The 18209-nt window shown below is 34.7% G+C and overlaps 2 protein-coding genes across 3 annotated transcripts in view; one reads left to right on the top strand and one right to left on the bottom strand.

Annotated features, from left to right (window-relative positions):
- Window positions 1-1964: 1964 nt before the first annotated feature.
- Window positions 1965-10438, top strand: LOC117123901 (DDB1- and CUL4-associated factor 4-like). The gene is made up of 13 exons (XM_033269965.1): window positions 1965-2094; window positions 2511-2845; window positions 3502-3668; window positions 4875-4966; window positions 5217-5328; window positions 5698-5753; window positions 5892-5988; window positions 6311-6363; window positions 7096-7247; window positions 7401-7498; window positions 8367-8538; window positions 8995-9111; window positions 9360-10438. The coding sequence occupies exons 2-13, from the start codon at window positions 2542-2544 to the stop codon at window positions 9545-9547; spliced, it is 1608 nt and encodes a 535-aa protein (XP_033125856.1). The 5' UTR covers window positions 1965-2094; window positions 2511-2541; the 3' UTR covers window positions 9548-10438.
- LOC117123899 (zinc finger FYVE domain-containing protein 1-like) overlaps window positions 9639-18209 on the bottom strand; it is an 8781-nt gene continuing 210 nt past the window's right edge. The window contains exons 2-11 of one of the 2 annotated variants that reach the window (XM_033269963.1): window positions 16722-17727; window positions 15702-16194; window positions 15314-15531; window positions 14444-14647; window positions 13943-14043; window positions 13232-13349; window positions 12838-13011; window positions 12448-12625; window positions 12126-12239; window positions 9639-11938 (exon numbers count right to left, since the gene is read on the bottom strand). In XM_033269963.1, the coding sequence (XP_033125854.1) occupies window positions 11709-11938; window positions 12126-12239; window positions 12448-12625; window positions 12838-13011; window positions 13232-13349; window positions 13943-14043; window positions 14444-14647; window positions 15314-15531; window positions 15702-16194; window positions 16722-17666 (2775 nt within the window). In that variant the 5' untranslated portion in view covers window positions 17667-17727 and the 3' untranslated portion in view covers window positions 9639-11708. Of the gene's footprint in view, window positions 11939-12125; window positions 12240-12447; window positions 12626-12837; window positions 13012-13231; window positions 13350-13942; window positions 14044-14443; window positions 14648-15313; window positions 15532-15701; window positions 16195-16721; window positions 17752-18209 lie in introns of those variants that run through there. The other variant, XM_033269964.1, reaches the window with a different exon arrangement.

Genomic DNA, 18209 nt, shown 5'->3' with positions numbered 1-18209 from the left:
CTAACTTACAAACATCTTAATTGTAATTATGTCTTCTAAAATTAAATGTAGGTTGAAGTAGTCTGGTTCAAAATAGTGTGTAAAAGATCATGAATTATTAAAATGTTAATACCTTAAAAAAACATCAGTATTATAAAATTAGGTGAAGTGATGGGTACTGTGATTAATATTTCTATGGTGCATTGTTACTCTATCTTTTGTTAATGTTTATGGTTAATGTTTCTATGGTGACTATAATTAAGAAAACAATTATAGATGTTAAGAATGTTATCATCATACCTGTACATACAATAGATGTTATATATTACAGTATAATATAAACTCAGTACACTACCTATTTAATTTGCTATAAAAAAATTAAATTTTTCCCTAAAATTAATTGTTTCTGGTAACCTTTACAATGGCTTGAACTATGACGTTAATTTTCTTAGACATCAAGAAGTATTTAAAGATCTTTACCTCCAAAGTGCCTGCATTGTTTAGCAAGTATTGTGCTGTGCTGTGTTTGGTTAGTCTCTAGAACTGGGGCTAGTTGTGGGAATCTTAGAAATTGACACAATCTCTCATAATCTAATGTGTACACAAAAGTCGAAATTTTTGTTGTTTACGTGAGGCGCACGCGCAAAAGAGTGTGAAACATAAGTTGCTTTTATCTGATCTAAGTTTCCAATGAACCTCAATGGCCCAGTTGGTTAAGGATTCTGCACAGACAGCAAAAGGTTCGCACCCACAATTACAACACCAAAAGGCATTTAGATAAGTTCAATCCTATCGATGTTAAGAACAGCAATTTGAAGGTGCTTAAATGATATCATTGATGTGTTTTTATGTAGAACCTGTACATGACATTTGAACAAGACTCGTGTAACTTAACTGTATAATGCAATGTTAAACTGTTAACAGTAGTTTCATCACCTTCCAAAATTTATGCTTTTTTGAGCACAAATAATTTCTTTAAAAATATATTTTTAGAGTGCATTCAACATGTACTGTAGTAATTTTTGTTTCTCGCTTTCCCATTATTTCATTTATTAGCTGCTAGGCGAGACTTGTTTTTATACAAGTACCTTGTTTCTCGAACTTATTTTTTATCGTCAGCAGAGGCAAAAAAACAAAAACTTTTTTTTTTTATTTAGCAAATGGTTTTGCCAAAAACATCCAGATGGAGAAGAAAATAAAGTTTAATTTTATTGGCTAATATAAACAGTGTTTAATGGGATAGTTAAATGCTTTAAATATACATATCTTATTTTTTGGAGATTTCAAGGCGCTGCATAATAAAAATAAAGGAAAATTTATTTTTTTTCCTGAAATTTCCATTTTTTGTGGCAGCTGGTGCACTAATTGGCCAAAAATAAAATTGTATTTTTATTTGAAATCATTATTGACGAGCGGCAGGTACAAGGTATAAAAAAAGTCACGCCTTAGGTGCCCTTTGGAAACAGATGTTGATTTTGGTGGTGGGAAGTGTGAATCAGTTATGTAATTCAATTCATATGTTTTATTTATTTAAAATATGACTATGGTGTTCATGCCTTCCCATTCATTTAGATTTATAATATTATTTACTGTCAATAAAAACATAAGATGACTACTGTATGTAGGCGAAGTACTGGTATTGTGTGCACGAAAGCTTGTGTACTGTCATAAATAAACTAGTCATAAAAGTACTGAATATCCTGAGTTTTATTTACTGGTATTGTGTTTTTGTTTTGTTTTAAAAATTGAGACTGACTGAAATGATATTGATAAAGAATGATGAGGATCACAGTGAAGGTCAATAGGAAATATTGTTAACATTGATGATACTAATACTAAATACGGTAATAAGTAAAAATAAGTCTCATCCTCTCAAGTCCAGAAGCTGCCAGAACGGTGACAATCTTGGGACTTCCCGGGTTCACAACAACAGTGCCTGACTGGACGGATGAAAATCTAGAAGCTAGATGTCAATCCGGTCCGCAGGTAAAACAAAATCTAAAGTATTACGTAATTTCACACGCATGCGTAAAGAGAAGTACAACCTAAAAGATGATGAACGTGTTGTTGTTTACTCTCGTCAAGGGATTTTTGTAAGATGTGATTTTTAACCCTGTAAGTCTCCAATATAATTATATTCATGACAATGCATTCTTTCTACGTTCAACTCTACTTTAACTCATTTACTCTAGTGACTAGGCTAAGCCTAGGCCTAATGTAATGTTTGCGTAGCAAAACATCTTGTTTGAGGCAAGCTAGCGCGCTACCTACGCCCGGCTCGGTCGGCACTAGGCTACCTCTAGTTTGTTTTGATGTTGTGCCTAGCCTAAAGAAAAAAGAGATTGTCTTGTTTGTTTTTGTTTCACTGCAAAAAATGTCCAACCCAATCGAGGTTTTTGGACCTTGGCCTGGTTGACCTCATGGAATTGAGTGATACTGATGCTAATAAAGAAGGCCAACCAATGATTTATAGTTGAACACAAAAAAAAAACCAAAAAAAAAACAACTCACAATTCGTTTTACTTTCTCAGATGTTACCTTAACACTCTCATATCAAGTCTCATGCTTAAAATGCCCAGACAACAATGGTGGACATGGAGAAATAAAAAATCAGAAGATAACCAAACAAGAAAGGTTGACGTCAATCCAAGAAGGAATAATGACCCATCGATTAATGAAAGAAGGAAAAGAAGGCAGCACTGGAGTGATGGAAAATCTAGACAAACTTCCAACCATGATGGTGGGATGAGGTCGGCCTCTGAATCAGGGAAGTTACACCAGCATGAACATAACCCGCAAAATTACGGAACATCAAGGCATGACAAATCATCTTCCGGTGGAACATCAACATCAAGTTTTGGGAGAGATATCCTTTGCTATTTCTATTTATTTTTAAAAAAATAAATTTCTATACATATTTTCGCTAAATAGCACACTTTCCTACCCCTAGCTCTTCCATTGCATGTATGCGCATTACACACTGCATGTGTATAAGAACAAAATAATAAATCAGAAATTTTTAAATTATATTCAATACATTTTTTCAACCATTACATTAGGCAAAACTTTTTTTTATACCTTGTTTAGCGAGCCTACCGTATACCAATAATGATTTCAAATAAAAATAAAATTTTATTTTGGGCCAATTACCATACCAGTCGCCACGAAAAATGGAAAATTTTAGAAAAAAAATAGAGTACTTTTTTATTCTTATTACTCCCGTCGCTTCCTTGAAACCTAAAATAAGATGTATATTTCTAAAAAATTATATAAATTCTAAGCATTTAACCATCCCATTACTACACTGTTTACATTCACCAATAACATTTTGTTTTTATTTTCTCCTCTGTCTGGAAGTTTTTGGCAAAACTATTTTCTAAATAAGAAAAAAAAATTTATTTTTATTATTTTTTTCGCCCTCCTCTGATGATCTTTAAAAAAATAGTTCACAAAACAAGGAATTAAAAGTCTTATTGACCCTAAATATGTTATCTAATTTATTTCTTAACTCCGTAATCTCACATATTCCAGGTTTTTACTTTGATCCAGTTAAAAAGCGATATTTTCGACTACTACCAGGCCACAACAACCATAATCCTATAAGTAATGAGATGTTACAAGAGAAAGAAGCAGAAAAGAAACGGCTTGATCTATTGAATTCAGACAGTGCAATCAACCAAGGTGCCACAGTTAGTCACAATATATTTGTCTTTATATGAATGACATAGGTCTTCATGCCAACAATACATTTAAATTACACAGGCAGCAGACAGTCCTTAATAGTGGGCAGATTATGTACCTTTTCAGGATGTGTGTTCAATCACAGGGTGCACACAAATAGCATTTAATTCCTTAGAAACCACTTTTGTGAGGTGCAAGTGTTTCCTAGGAACAAGAATTACATAGGCTCAGATTCTTTTTTGCACTGGGTTTGATGTAGTTATAAATATTGGTGATATACGTACAGCATCAACGGTATTGCATTTTGTAGTGTGATTCTAATGACAGGTTTAGAAGATGGAACTAAGAGCCCGTTCGAGCAAAATACGCCAACCATATTCCGTTTATTTCACCGGGTAATCGCGCTGAGCACTCAGCGGGTGGTCGACCGTTCGAGCAAGTTTTAGCTCACGGTAAATACGTGTAACGAAACTACTCCGGAAGAAAATTTCAACTTATCCCATGGTCAACAACCCATTCTTTCTTTACTTACTACTGCTGCTATAACCGGCCCACGTACACACAGCGCGGCACGGTGGAACGATAATGTAGCTCAATAATTTATAATGGCTGCTTTAAAATCTGTATGTAGGCTAGTTTATTCAAGTTTATTTCTCCGAATAATGGTAAATCTACAAATCAATCGCGTAGCTTAGCTATATGCTACTAAATTTAGACTTCGTCGTGCATTTGTGAGGAGGCGAATGAGAGCTGCAACCACGCCTGGGCCGTTAAACCTATTGAATTTGGCGCTAGGTTGTGGGCAAAACTTTTGGAAAAACAATTAAGGTTGATTTATCATCGCCTCCGGCTCCATGGTCATTCCATACACGGTATTCTACCCAGCAATTTGGTGGTCAAAATTGTTGCGGATAATCCAGATGGAAAGGTAATTAGACTAGTGTCCGAGCGGTTTTTGAAAGTGTGTACCGGTGAATTAACTGGTAAATCGCACGGATATTTTTTCGCTCGAACGGGCCCTAAGGGATTACTGTATCTCTCTTATGAGTCATACAGTAGCTGTAGTTGTAGGAGCAGTTTGGCACAGTGGTTGTGGTTCAGCATCTCAACCTTGCGGAAAGAGGTTCAATCTCACACTGTAGATTTCGCATGTGTCCTAAGGCAAGGCAATTTACCTATGGTTGTCTCTCTTATCATCCTTTTTAATTTTTCAGAATAATCTAGAAAGTAAATCTATATGTCCGTCCATCAGTCAAATTCTACTTCAAAGACAAAGAGGAAAGATTTCATCCTGTTCATATGTGAGGTAAAAATGCTTTAACCAATCATATTTAACAAGCCATTATTCTCAATAAAATTGCAATCAGAGCTTGCCATGGGCTCTCCATGGTCTCTTCCATAGTTCAGGCTATCAGATTTTATCTGACAAAAACATGTGAAATGCCTAAATATGGTCATGATGACATCACATCATGACTATATATCGGCATACAACAGTTTTTTGTCAAAGAAAATTTGATAGGGGGCCAAGTAACTATCAAATCTTTACTTCTCAGGCAATGCCATGAAGCATGTGTTGCCAGAATGCCTGTAAAATCATCCAACCAGATTTCATCGTGTCCTGACACAGGCCATCATTTTGAGTCTGGATATATAACTCTACTTCAGGTTGGTAATCTTTCCTGGAATTTTCAGAATAAGGGTACCCATCCAGGTGCTGGGGAAATACAATTGAAGTGGTTTAGCGCAGTGGGAACAATTTGGTTTCCCAAAATCATGGTTGGGGTTTCAATCCCTTGCTATGCATTTAGCGTGTGTCCTTGAGCAAGGCACTTTATCAACATTGCTTCTCTACCAAGAGTATAAATGGGTACTTGGTAAAGTTGCCTACTCCTATGCTGGTTACAGCAGTAACATTCAAGCATGTGGACTCAATGACCAGAAAAATGCACTCTGTACACAGTAAATTATGCATGTTATTAAAAATGTTATTTTAATATTTTTTATTTTATTCAATTATATTTATACATTTTTCAGGCTGACAAAAGTAAAAAGAAAATATTGACAGTTATATCGAATGACCGCTTTAGCAGGTATATAATTCATCATTTTTTTTTTAAAGGAAGCAACTGTCCTAGGATTTTGTCGTTTTGTTTTTCCATGTTTTTGTATGTTTTGTACTGTATGACTTCTGAAATAGAGGTACTTATATATATGATATCTTTGAACAGCTTTTGGCAAGGAACTGTAACGGCAAACAAAGAAAATTCTTCACAGTTTGATATCAAAAACTGGAAAAACATTAGCTGTGTTGGAAGATGTGGAAAGGTAAAACATAACAATCATAAGTAAAAAAAATCATAAAATAAAATTGATTTAAAAAATATCATGCTCAAAAATATCATCAATTACTGTTAGTTCCTTGGGAACTATTTATAAGCCTACCCATAAATTCAGAGGTTTGAATTCAAAATTTTCTAAGGTCTAATTTCAATCAGAGTCAGTAGATGGGTAGTCTTATTATGTGTGTGAGGGGTGGTATTGATGTAACTTTTAAAATATTTTCAGTGTGTAGTAGATAGTTGGATGTGTTAATGTACTTTTACAATGTATTACATATTGTTAAATGGTTTCTTCCAACTTTCTTCAGGTGACAAGTGCAAGTTGGGTGTCTGTTGATGACCAGCATGACACCCATGTTCTGTATCCTTTCCAGTATTTTCTATGTGTAGTTAATTTTGATAAGGTGTTGAAGTTTGATTTCAAGGCTGAAAATGTGTGTGATTGCTTGATCGATATTCAGGCATCATGTATTTAGTTGTACTAAGAGAAATAAAAATTGTGATTTTTCTCCCCGACGCAGGGGCCTTAGGGGTTTACAGCCCCTGACAGGCGGCAGGAGACCTCCCCCCTCCCCCTTCTTTGGGGAGAAAAACCACAATTCGTTGGGGAGAAAAACAAAATCAAAAAAATTATATGTATTTTGTACATATTAATAGACTCTAAAATCGATTAAATAAGCCTTTGGATCCCCTAAATTTTCATATTTTCGGGGGCTACGTCCCCTGGACCACTTTCTAAAGCTTTTTAGCAAACTCTCTCCCCCCCCCCCCATCCCGGTTGGGGACCTTAGATTCCCAGCCGGGGAAATCCTTCTTTAGGGATTTTATAAAGATGACCTCTGGCACAGTAAGTCAATAATCATATTGTGCTGCTGAAGCAGTTGTGGCGCCAGCAGATTGTCAGGGAGGGAGGCTGACCGAGGCTCTAGTTAGCCACTTGGTGGCTCTAGTCGGCCCCTTGGTGGCTCTAGTAGGCCCCTGGGTTTGGACCCCCTATAAGGCATGTCGGACCCTCTGTTGGCAAATATCTGGAATTACCACTATGCTGAAGATGTATATGAAATTTGGAATTTTCCATCATGGTTTTGATTAGTTATTCTGTTTCCGGAGGCCAGGAAAGTCAGGTACAACTGTTCGCACAGTATCCAGATGCCCGGCACATTCTGTATGTTGGATGGGAGAAAGGGATCATATGGACTTGCTCCTGGAGTGAAAACAAAGTATTAGCAAATCATCTTAGTTTTGGTAAATAAATAATTTTGAAATTATATTATAGCTAATCATACTGTATATTCAGAGAATTATTTGATATTTCACCAAACCTGTCTTAATAGTGCTTCCCTCGCGTTCCAAATTTTTATTTGTTTACAATTTCAAAATTATAAACTTTTTTTGAAGGTGGTAGGAGATCCTATATTGTAGATATTGTGACATCATTGAAGACAAAACTGAACACAAATGGAAGTGATGTGCTGTGTCAAGTCTTTGCAAAATCTGTAAGAACAAAAATATCTATCAAAAAAATATCTATCAAATTGTATTTGATAAAACATGTGACATGCCTAAATATAGTCATGATGACATGATGACTATATATGGGCTTACAACAGTTTTTTTCAAAGGAAATTTGATAATGTGGACAGCTTAACATGGGGTCTTTGTGGAAAAATAAACAAGGAAATTTGGATTAGGCCCCTTTGGGGGCACACTGCATCAGTATAGTACCTTCTTTATTTGAATAGTGTACAGAGTTTTTTTAATGCACATTACATTAGTCATACTGAACCAATGACTTAATGTTAAGAATGGGGTATTTAGAGCAGTCACTTAAGGACACAGGCAAGAACGGTATTGACAGGATTTAAATTTTGTCTTGAACCAAAATCCATTCCATTTAGCCTGGTTCTCACAAGAGCCCTAGTATTCGGATCGGGAGCTAACCGTTAGCGGTATCCGGATACTGCTAACTGTTAGCAAGTTGAGGGCGTTCTATCATCAACCAATCAAACGTACACGTTTACAATTTCCAGTTTCTTATTGGCCAGTGATTCGATCATCATATTGTTGGTATCCGGATCGGGATTTTCTCGCATGGACGCACAGCAGCTAACGGTTAGCAGGATCCGGATCCTGCTAACCATTAGGTGCCATGTGAGAACATAGCATATATCTCTGCACTAACTTGCACATACCGTATTTGTGTTGGTTAAAATGAATTGAACATAATATTCTTTAATTTGTAATCATCATGTTTAAATATTCATGACATCTTTTTTTAAATTTTTATAAGTCTTTTATGTTTTAATATTTTATTTAATCAGGAATCAAATAGGTTTTAACAAATTAAATTCTCTTCTGATTTAGCAACCATTGCTCTATAATGGAACAAAACGAGGTGAAATACTTAGCTGTGACCTTCGAACTCCATCAAGAAGGAATTTTGCATCAATACTGCATCACCACACATCTGTCTGTTGTCTACAACTTCTAAATGATGAAAATTATATCATTGCTAGTGATATGTCGGGAAAGGTAAGTAACCATAAGAATCAAGTTAAGAAGTACTCTGAGACATCCTCTTTCTCCGGAATTATATGTCGAGCTTGTGAAAACTATTTTATTTATTTAGGAAGTCTTTGATAGAATAAATCAGGCTCTGTTTACAGTGATATATATATATATATATATATATATATATATAACTCTTTTGTCTATGATTTCACCTTAACGTCGTTTAAGTTTCCCCTTAGCGACACTACTTTCACCTTAAGGTACTGTTTTTAACCCTCTTCATTGTTAAGGTTTCCACTTATGGATGGATCTAAGCTGTTATAATATATGTATATAGATTAGGCAATTTTATCTGAAGAGTGTTTGAAGGACACCCTCTAATTTGTGATTGTACTTCTTTTGAGATAGGATTGTGTTCTAATGAAAGCCTGAGAGTCTGAACCCTTGCAGTTCTATACTCCTGTCTCTTATACACATCTAGATGTGTATAAGAGACAGATTAGAATGTGTGCAGTTGCTAGGGAATACCATGGTAACAACAATCAACACAGACATTTACCCTTCAATATTGACTCAACAGAATCTGTCCTGTACACTGGTTAGTTTTTGGTCCAAATTTCAAATATCTCATTAAATCAAATCTTATGTTCATATCCAGTTATGTGAAAAAAAAATTGTTAATGTACATGAAGTCATCTGGTTTTGCCAAAGGCGGCCATATACGGCAATTGAAAATACTTGATTGAAATAAAATAAATTATAATGTTTTGCTATGTGTACAACATGCAGCCTTTACTGAATATTAATGATATTGGAAGTGGTATTCTCTTCTATTTTCCTTCATAGTTGGACAAGATTGCTTTACCAGAATTTGGAGCATACATACTGGCAATCTATTGAAAACACTACCACCGCCTCTGTCAGCATCAAAGCAAACATTGCCATCCGTTGTCTACTCCACTAACTGGACTGGAACTGCTGGCCCAGGCCTCTTGCTAGGGACACAGAAGCAATTCCACTGGTACACCTTATGACCCTGTCTTACATCATGTATGAATGACTTAATGAGTATAGTAAACACAAGTCCAGTCAGATATTTTAAATTAGCAAATCAGTGTTAATTTGTTGAATTTTATTTATTTGTAGAATTATTTATGTATATTACATTCCACATCAGTCTTTTGATCCTGCACATTACCCCTTAAATCTCCTTTTTCTGTTTTCATTCTCATCAAGCAGATATAAATTTCCACTGACTAAATGGAATATATATCTTTCATAAGGAAAACAAACTGGGTGCTTGTAACTTAACCTAGTATTTTGGCCTAGAAAGAAATCTTAAGTCAAAACACTGAAGGTGAGCCCAAAATAAAATTATATCAAGACCTCTTGGCACTGTTTTAGCTTAAAATTGTCTTAGACAATTACGTATTGGCACATGCGTAACAGCAATTTTAATGTAAAATAATTTGCACATACGCAATAGCTACAATGAAATCACACACACACTTGTACGTGTTACGATACACATATGTGAGAGGATAGTAAAGCAACAGTACATCATCATGGTTTTGCAGTTTCTAGTTTGTGAGGACACATTGTAGCTATGTTTAGTGTGTGAATGCACATTTAAAACAGCTAAGAAAGTTTGAGTTTAAAATTTGAAAGGCAGGAATCTCAACCACAATGCTACTCCTATCACCTTCATATACCTATGATACTATGATCTTTAATTACAACAAATATATTGATATTAAACAGAAGTGCTATTCTACACTATATATTCTTCCTTGAACTTATTTTTGTCTTAAAAAGTTTGAGTGTAATGGTAATTTTATTTTCATATCATTAATATTATAGAAAATGTAATAACAGTGAGTGAAAAGAAATTAAGGTAAACTGAAATAATAAATAGTTCTGGTTAATTCTGTACTGCTTAAAGCCTTTCTATTGAAATCCAAGACACAATACCTTCCCTTTAGTTATACCTTACCATTTTACTTATGTGACTGACAGAATAAATTGCCACCTCATTTATAATTCTCAAGAATACAGTTAAGTCCATGATATAAGTAGATTTAATAAATTGTCAAGATATATTTATATAATGTAATGTAGATGATATTTCCTAACCCATACAAATTGCACTAAACATATAAGACATGTACCTAAGGCTATATGTATACATTATAACTACTGGCATTGGTGCAAGAGGTCCAACTGCTCTGGTTTTGTACGCACACAATGAAAGTACTATCACAAGATGAGCGCCCTATATTGAAGGACACCCTCTAATTTGTGATTGTACTTCTTTTGAGATAGGATTGTGTTCTAACGAAAGCCTGAGAGTCTGAACCCTTGCAGTTCTATACTCTTTGCTTTGGTTATAGAATACTGTACATGCAATACATGAAAACTAAATTGTTTTTTAATCAATAATCAACAGAAAATATATTTACACAGGATCATTTACTCTATATTGAGTGGCAATGATGATAATTAAACAATATTACTGGCCACCAACATTTAAGGTATTTTGGATACATTAGAGGAATTAATTTAATCATAGATACTGTATACCAAAACACAGATTAATAACAAAACAGAAAGAAGTTTTATAATTTGAAAAAAAAGCGTTAATCAAAATCAATATTAGTACAAGATGAACTAAAAAAAACTGTCCACAGTAGAATCTGAAATATATATATATATCATTAAAATATTTAAAAAATGTTTCATTATTGCATAACATATCAAATTCCATAATTTGGCAACACTTTTATACATTCTCAAAATCATGTAGTCAACCAAGGAGGGGGAGGAACCTCAAAGTGTTACTCATGTGGTATGGTCTTAGTCTTATTCTTTATTGCCAGAAACACAACTACAAACACATACAGTCAACTCAGGAAGTAGGCAGGAACCACAAAGTGAACTAAATCACTGTATTACAAAGTTAAGATTCCATACTCCCTGAGTAACAATACATAACATAATAGTGCAACCTTAATATTTGTAAACAAAATCATTTCACAATTAAATTGAAAGTGATCATCCCACATAACCACAGGTGTGGTCTAGCAACTATCCTGCTATTCCTGTTGAAAATGCAAACATTCTGAACTGTCTGTCCCTATAATTGGTAATGAGTTTTTTTTTTTCATTTCTCAATGCTATCCACTGGCTGATTTATCATCAAAGAGTCTCTTTTTCATTGCAGTCGTTGCACACCCTGACAGGCTGATCCCACCCCCTCGAGGGAACTGGCTTGGTATGCTTTGAGCAGTCGCTGCACACCCCTTGGCCACATGCTCTGCAGTGGTGTTTGCGAATCTTGGGGGTAAACTCTTTCTTGCAGCAGTTACAACTGATAATATCCTCATCAGGCACCCAGTAGACAGGCCTAGCCACATCCAATAGATAGTCTAAAAAAATATAATGGTGAATAATAATAAAACATGCGACTGCCTTGAGAATTGCTGTGGATATTAGAAATTTATAGAAGCTTTTATATCATAAACATGACAAGTAAAATGTATTGCAATGAAAATATACATTAATTAATTAATTTATAATAATTATTACTGTATTATGATCACTTTAAGTTTTTACCTTTTGGGTAAACCATGACATTGGCCACCATTCCAAGAGTATTTTGAAATGCTTCTCCGACTTTCCTTGCCATCACAGGGGGCTGATCTAATCCTCCTTCTTGGACTGCCAAAGCTGATGGTAAAGCAAAAATTATGTTATATTATTGTCAGAGGTTCTGCTTTGAGGGGCTCTTTGTTCTTATATTGTGTAATGCAATTTGATTAGAACCTAAATAGAGTACTACTTACAGTATAAACTCTGTATACACTACCATATTTTATGTGACAAATTTGTGTGAATAATTATTAAGATTTCGATAAACTGCAATAGCATTTCAGACCTTGTTCTGATCGGGTTTCAAAGCAGTCTTTGCACACCCTGACGGGAGCTTCACCCCAGCCTTTTTCTGGGACCGGTAGTCTCTGATCGGAACAGTCATCGCAGAAGCCATTACCACAAGCCCGGCAGTGGTGCTTTTTCTCATCATTTTCAAATCTTATGCCGCACTTGTTACATTCCTAAAGAATAAATTAAAAAAATTATTATAAATGCAACAGAGTGAAATCAGTGATGGAGAGTTCAGGATGTTTATAATTTAAACAGAAATAAATGGATGAATGCAGGTATAAAGCTCTGTCTACACTATCAAAGTTTATTTGACATGTGATATGTCAAAATATGGACATAATAAGTGTGGACAGAGCTTTAGGACAAATAAACCCATGCTTACCACAATCTGTGAATTCGGGATCCAATATGGCGGCGCTATCTGGTCAGATATCCAATCACTTATCATACTGGTGGGTTTCTTACTGACGGAGCTAACGGTGTCAATCAAATATGACAGTCCGTCAATCACCTTCCTGCTTGTATTGTCGGTGGTACCTTGCAGCACCATATGACCCTAGATAATAACGTAAAATAATACAGTAACATGGAATGAGTTCGAGTAAAAGGTGTCATATGACATAGCTGCACAGTTGAAACTACAAGAAGGGTTTAGGAGGGCTACCTACCATGGGATTTTGTCTACCACCTCATTTTTATCAACTAATTTTGATTTATTCAAAAACATCACCACTGACTATGACCCTAAGTTATTACTTCCTTAGATCAACACCTACCCCAGGCCAAACATGTCTGATCTCCGTCCTGACTGCAGCATCTACAGGGTCTTGGTTGCCGTACCAGTACTGTCGACTGCGGTAGATGATGCCACAATTTGGACACTCAAGAACATATCTAAAAACAAATATCGTAATGAAACTTGATATATGATAATAACTATTCTAATATCATCTATCCTGTAGTAAGTTTGCCTATGATGAAATCTAGATTAAATCACATTTTTTTAGAGACTTTATTATGAAAATCTATCCATAGTATTAAGTTTTGTGTGATGTGCCTATATATGATTCAAGATTCAATATTCAAAATAACTTTATTGCAAACTTAAGGAAAATTTGAAATGTGCAGAATAATTAATAGTAATATACATATATATATAAAACATTTAAAATACTCATAACTCTTCTCAACATTAAAGTACAAAAAAAAAAAAATATTATAAAATAAAAATGGCATGATGATGTCACATTACACCCAACTATGGGCATATGACATTTATTTGTCACATAAAGTTTGTTAGAGTGAACAGAGCATAAGATACCAGAGAACTTATCGTCTACACAAACAATACACGAAGGGTAGTATTATATTCTGAATTTTTTTTTTTTCTAATTTATCATTTTAGTTTATAATAATTGGCATACTAAACATCTACAATGCATTTTGAAAAATTACTAACATTCATTAAATAATTGTTAACAACTTACCCTGACCAAGCATATTTTGCTAGGCCCACCCAGCTGGAGTCATTGCAAGATGAGGTTTTGGGTACTACCACTACTTCCTCTCCTCCCTTTTCTAGGCATGCCTGAGAAAGTATGTACAATATATCAATTACTACTGCCAGTGAAAGCTGAAGAAAGTGCTATTTGTCCATTACAGTATTTTTATTTAAATATATCATCAGTTATTTGTAATTATAAACATACCAGTTTTTTTCTAAATTATATTTAGTGTAAAATTTAAACCCAGAACACTTCCGAGTATATTTGTGCAGTTTCCACTGTACAATAGAGGACCACCACATTGATAGCTACACTTTTTGCTTTCTTTACAATGTACTGTGACAAAAGGCATTGTGCTTATGTTCTTCATTTTACTGTAACATTTTAATAACATTGGGATGCCTTTGTTACTCTGTTGTGTATCTTTTTAGTACTGTTTACTTAAAAATTGAATAATATTGTCTTAAAATATTTAAAAAGTACCTTGCAAATATAGACACGATTATCATGCTGATGTAGGTACTTGCATCGGCCATCAGTCTCGTGACCCAACTTATCTTTATGATTCATTGTCTTAGTACACCGCTTTTGACACGCTAAGCACCGGCTTGTACATGTGAAGTATTCATCCGGGAAAGTCTTTGGTTGAGTTGTTTCTATCTCCCCGCTAAATTTTTCATTCAAAACCTAGGTTAAAGATAAAAAAAAAAAGTTAGATAGATTTGTTCTTTGGGGCAAAATCTGTGTAATTGAAAGGAATGATTTCCACAATGGTCGGGAAAAAGCATGATGTAAATGTTGAGACAATTACTTAACTCCAGCAGACCGAATCATTGAGAAAAAAAATAGCGAGTCCTGTGATATCAGAAGAGAAGCGTTATTAATGATGATGTGATGTCATATCAAAACCTATATAAAGGGCAATTATAGTACAGGTATAAATTGGAAAAAGCTTTCTCTAGACATGACCTTTCCAGTGTGTCAACATGGGACCAATCAGAACAGTGCCAGGAAACGCACGTCCAACACACACGTGTTATCCCACATTGCACATCTTTCCGTACATTTACACTATTGTTTTGTGGGGCCTTAGCAACAATATTCAAGGGGCGAACCTTAGCAACAATATTCAAGGGGCGGGCTTAGCAAAAAGGTCAATTATTGTGTGAAATGAATGACAACCTTGATATTGACAAGACAATATTCATTCATCCCAGGTAGAAAAAGTGTAAACATCCTGGGAATTTTTCTGTTATTTGCAAGATGCTGTACTCAACCTAATTTTCTCTCAATGCCTCTGTTTGATGTATCATTAGGATGACTGAGCAACTGTTATCACATACAAAACTGTACCTTTAATGCTGCAAACATCACTGACACTGGTCTAGGGGACCGTACAGTATTGTCTTTGATATGTTCCTTTAGCCTATCTCTCAGAATTTTGAAGTTTGTAGGGGGTTTATCAGTTCGTGTACCAACATAATGGATGCTGCTGAATGCACGCATATTCAATTTCATTTTCTCAAATCGCTCGCGTAGAAGAACATCAGCTGACTTTTCACATCCAAATCCTACAAAGAAAAATAAATGTTGTATACTCAAATGGTAGGCTCTAATGGTAAAAATAAACAATAAAACATTAATTAGCAACCAGGGAGTCACATGATTATTACTATGAGCCCAGAGGTTATGTTTGTCTGGCTGACTGGAGGCACTACATCTTTGCTTGAAATTAACTTACCTAAAATATCTGTATGCTGGGTCTCCTGAAAGACTATTACAACTGGACCAATCGTAGACAAAGATATATCTTCACCAATCCGATCTGCCGTTATCGTCAGCTCTTTATCAAAATGCTTCCGGTAGGCTAATGATGCGTCTCCAATGAAACGAAACAGGTCGCTGTGCAGTCGATCAGCTCTTGTACGATAAATGACGATATCTGATATCGCCATTACTTTTAGCAGAAGTCTTGTACGTTGATTCTCATTGGGTGATACCCCAAGGAGCCCTTCCGTGTCCACGGTTACAACTTTGAGGTTGTCGTCATAAGCTGCCCAAACACCCACGGTGCAAGACTCTTGTAGCTGGGAGGTGGTAAACACTTCCTGGCCATTGAAAAATGTATGGTTAAGAGTGTGGGACTTTCCATCTCCTGTGTTCCCAAATATTGACACAATCTTTATATCCTCATTGCAACCTAGTTTCTCCAATAATTCTGCTTCAGATTTGACCTAAAACAATAAAGTTAAAAATACTAGTAGTAATGAAATAGATTTTAGAAACTTTAGAATATTTGTTAAATAGTATATAAATCTAATAAACTTTGCTGTTAACAAGTTATTTTTTAAGAAATTATATATGGTGAGCCATAATCTATTATAATTACAATTTGAATAATTAAATTTATTTTATTTAAATAAAGAAAAAAAATAAATTTAATTATTAATTATAATGAGAATAAAAATTTCTCATATTACTTAAAAATGTATAAATAATACAGTTCTTGTATTGACAATCAATTGGTAGTAAAATATCTGCAAGTCAGTGAAAAGTAATTAATATAAATAATACTTATAATTGAGCAATTTAATTATTTAATTGTATTGAAAACTGATTTTTCTTTTTAGCGACTTATTAAATTTTGATCACTTTTAAAGAATTAATAACATTTTTGTTTTTATTAACTTTTATCTTGATTTTTTGGGTGGCAATATATTTTTAAGAAAAATGTTATATGAGATGTATATTATATACACACCTGGAGCTTTTCATCACCATTAACAAGAAGAAAACCTGGTCTTGCGGTATGTTTAGGAAGAGCAAGTAAAGCAGCTTGATCTGATTCCCCGTTCTTTGGGGCAGCATCAGCACCACAGGCCGATTTTGCTCTTGGTCGAGGAATCGGACGACCCCCTGGCTCCACAAAATGGTCCATATTTCCAATATCTAGACCAAGAAGCGCAGTCTCAATTTCATCCATTGAGGATAAATGGCTGTTCGGTTGGACCACTGCTGCCTGACGATTCTGGGTCATGTCTAGACCTAGGCCTAGCTCTTCACTGCCTGATTTGAGTGAATTTAGAGATGTTTTGCAGTCTAGTAAATTTGAAGTGGCTGTGCTTAGACCTACACCAGGCGAGTATTTTATTGAAAATGGATCTGGAAAGGAAGTAAAATCATCTGTTGGTGGCAGTAACTCTAAATTGGGCAAAGACGACAGGGCTTGTGGTTCCTCGAAATCTATACCAGTTTGAAAATTATCAGAACAGTCATCTGGGATTTGCTGTATATCGTCGTCATCAGGGTCTGAAAACAGTAGTAAATTTTCTGCTGCTGCAAGTGGTTCAGGTTTTGGAATTAACTTTCGGTGATGTTTTGATAGTTTCCCAATGTGGTAACCCTTATTGCACTCTTCACAAAACACAGATTTGCATTCTTCGCACTTTACAGATGCTGCATTGTATGGATTACACCATTTCTGACACACTTCTGTCCCTACTGTGTACTGGTTTTGTATAATTTCCTCTCGATCGTGAAATTGAAATTTAGGCTGTAAATGCAGCTGTCTTTCACAGTGACAGCACTGACGACTGCCACAGTTTTCACACCAGAACCTGGCCTCTCCTCCTGAGCAAACAAATTTTTCCTCACAAATTCTTTTTGAAGCTGCTCTTGTGTCTGAGACTTTGAACTTGTCCGCCATCACAATATATGAGCTGTTCCTAATACTAATAAAACACTACCGATATATTTTATATATTTAGACAATGACGCCAAATATTGAATTTCCCGAGGTATTTAAGTTATACCAAACTGGTCGGTTACTCATGTTTGACCCTACTATATTAAATACATGTTTTACCAATCACAGATATGTTATTGATTATGTTTGCATTAAAACACAGATTAAAAATATTCAGAAATGTAAATTGATGTAAACAAAAATGTTTACTTTCGTTTTTTTTTTAGAAATTATTATATTTTATTTTTACACAAATCAAATGTAAAAAATGCCTGGAACCGATGAGTCTATTATAACAGACCATGAGGTGGCGCTACGTCATAGAATTTTTCCAGAAGCTAGGGAAGCTCAATCAAAAGAATTTTAACTTTTTATCGAATCAGTTTAATGTAACAAAAACGCAAATAAATAAATGAATGAATGAATGAATAAATAAATAAATAAACACATAAATAAATAAATATATAAATAAATGAATAAAAAAAAAATAAGTAAGTCAATAAG

The sequence above is a fragment of the Anneissia japonica genome, unplaced genomic scaffold (genome assembly GCF_011630105.1).
Source record: "Anneissia japonica isolate Jap-2015-1 unplaced genomic scaffold, ASM1163010v1 scaffold287736_len1891122_cov214, whole genome shotgun sequence".
NCBI lineage: Eukaryota > Metazoa > Echinodermata > Crinoidea > Comatulida > Comatulidae > Anneissia > Anneissia japonica.
This window is presented reverse-complemented; position numbering and strand designations above follow the sequence as displayed.

Coding starts and splice junctions, on each gene's coding strand:
- LOC117123901 (XM_033269965.1), top strand. CDS start 2,542: ATGCTTAAAATGCCCAGACAACAATGGTGGACATGGAGAAATAAAAAA. Junction 2,846..3,501: donor AACATCAAGTTTTGGGAGAG/ATATCCTTTGCT, acceptor CCGTAATCTCAC/ATATTCCAGGTTTTTACTTT. Junction 7,248..7,400: donor AGCAAATCATCTTAGTTTTG/GTAAATAAATAA, acceptor CTTTTTTTGAAG/GTGGTAGGAGATCCTATATT.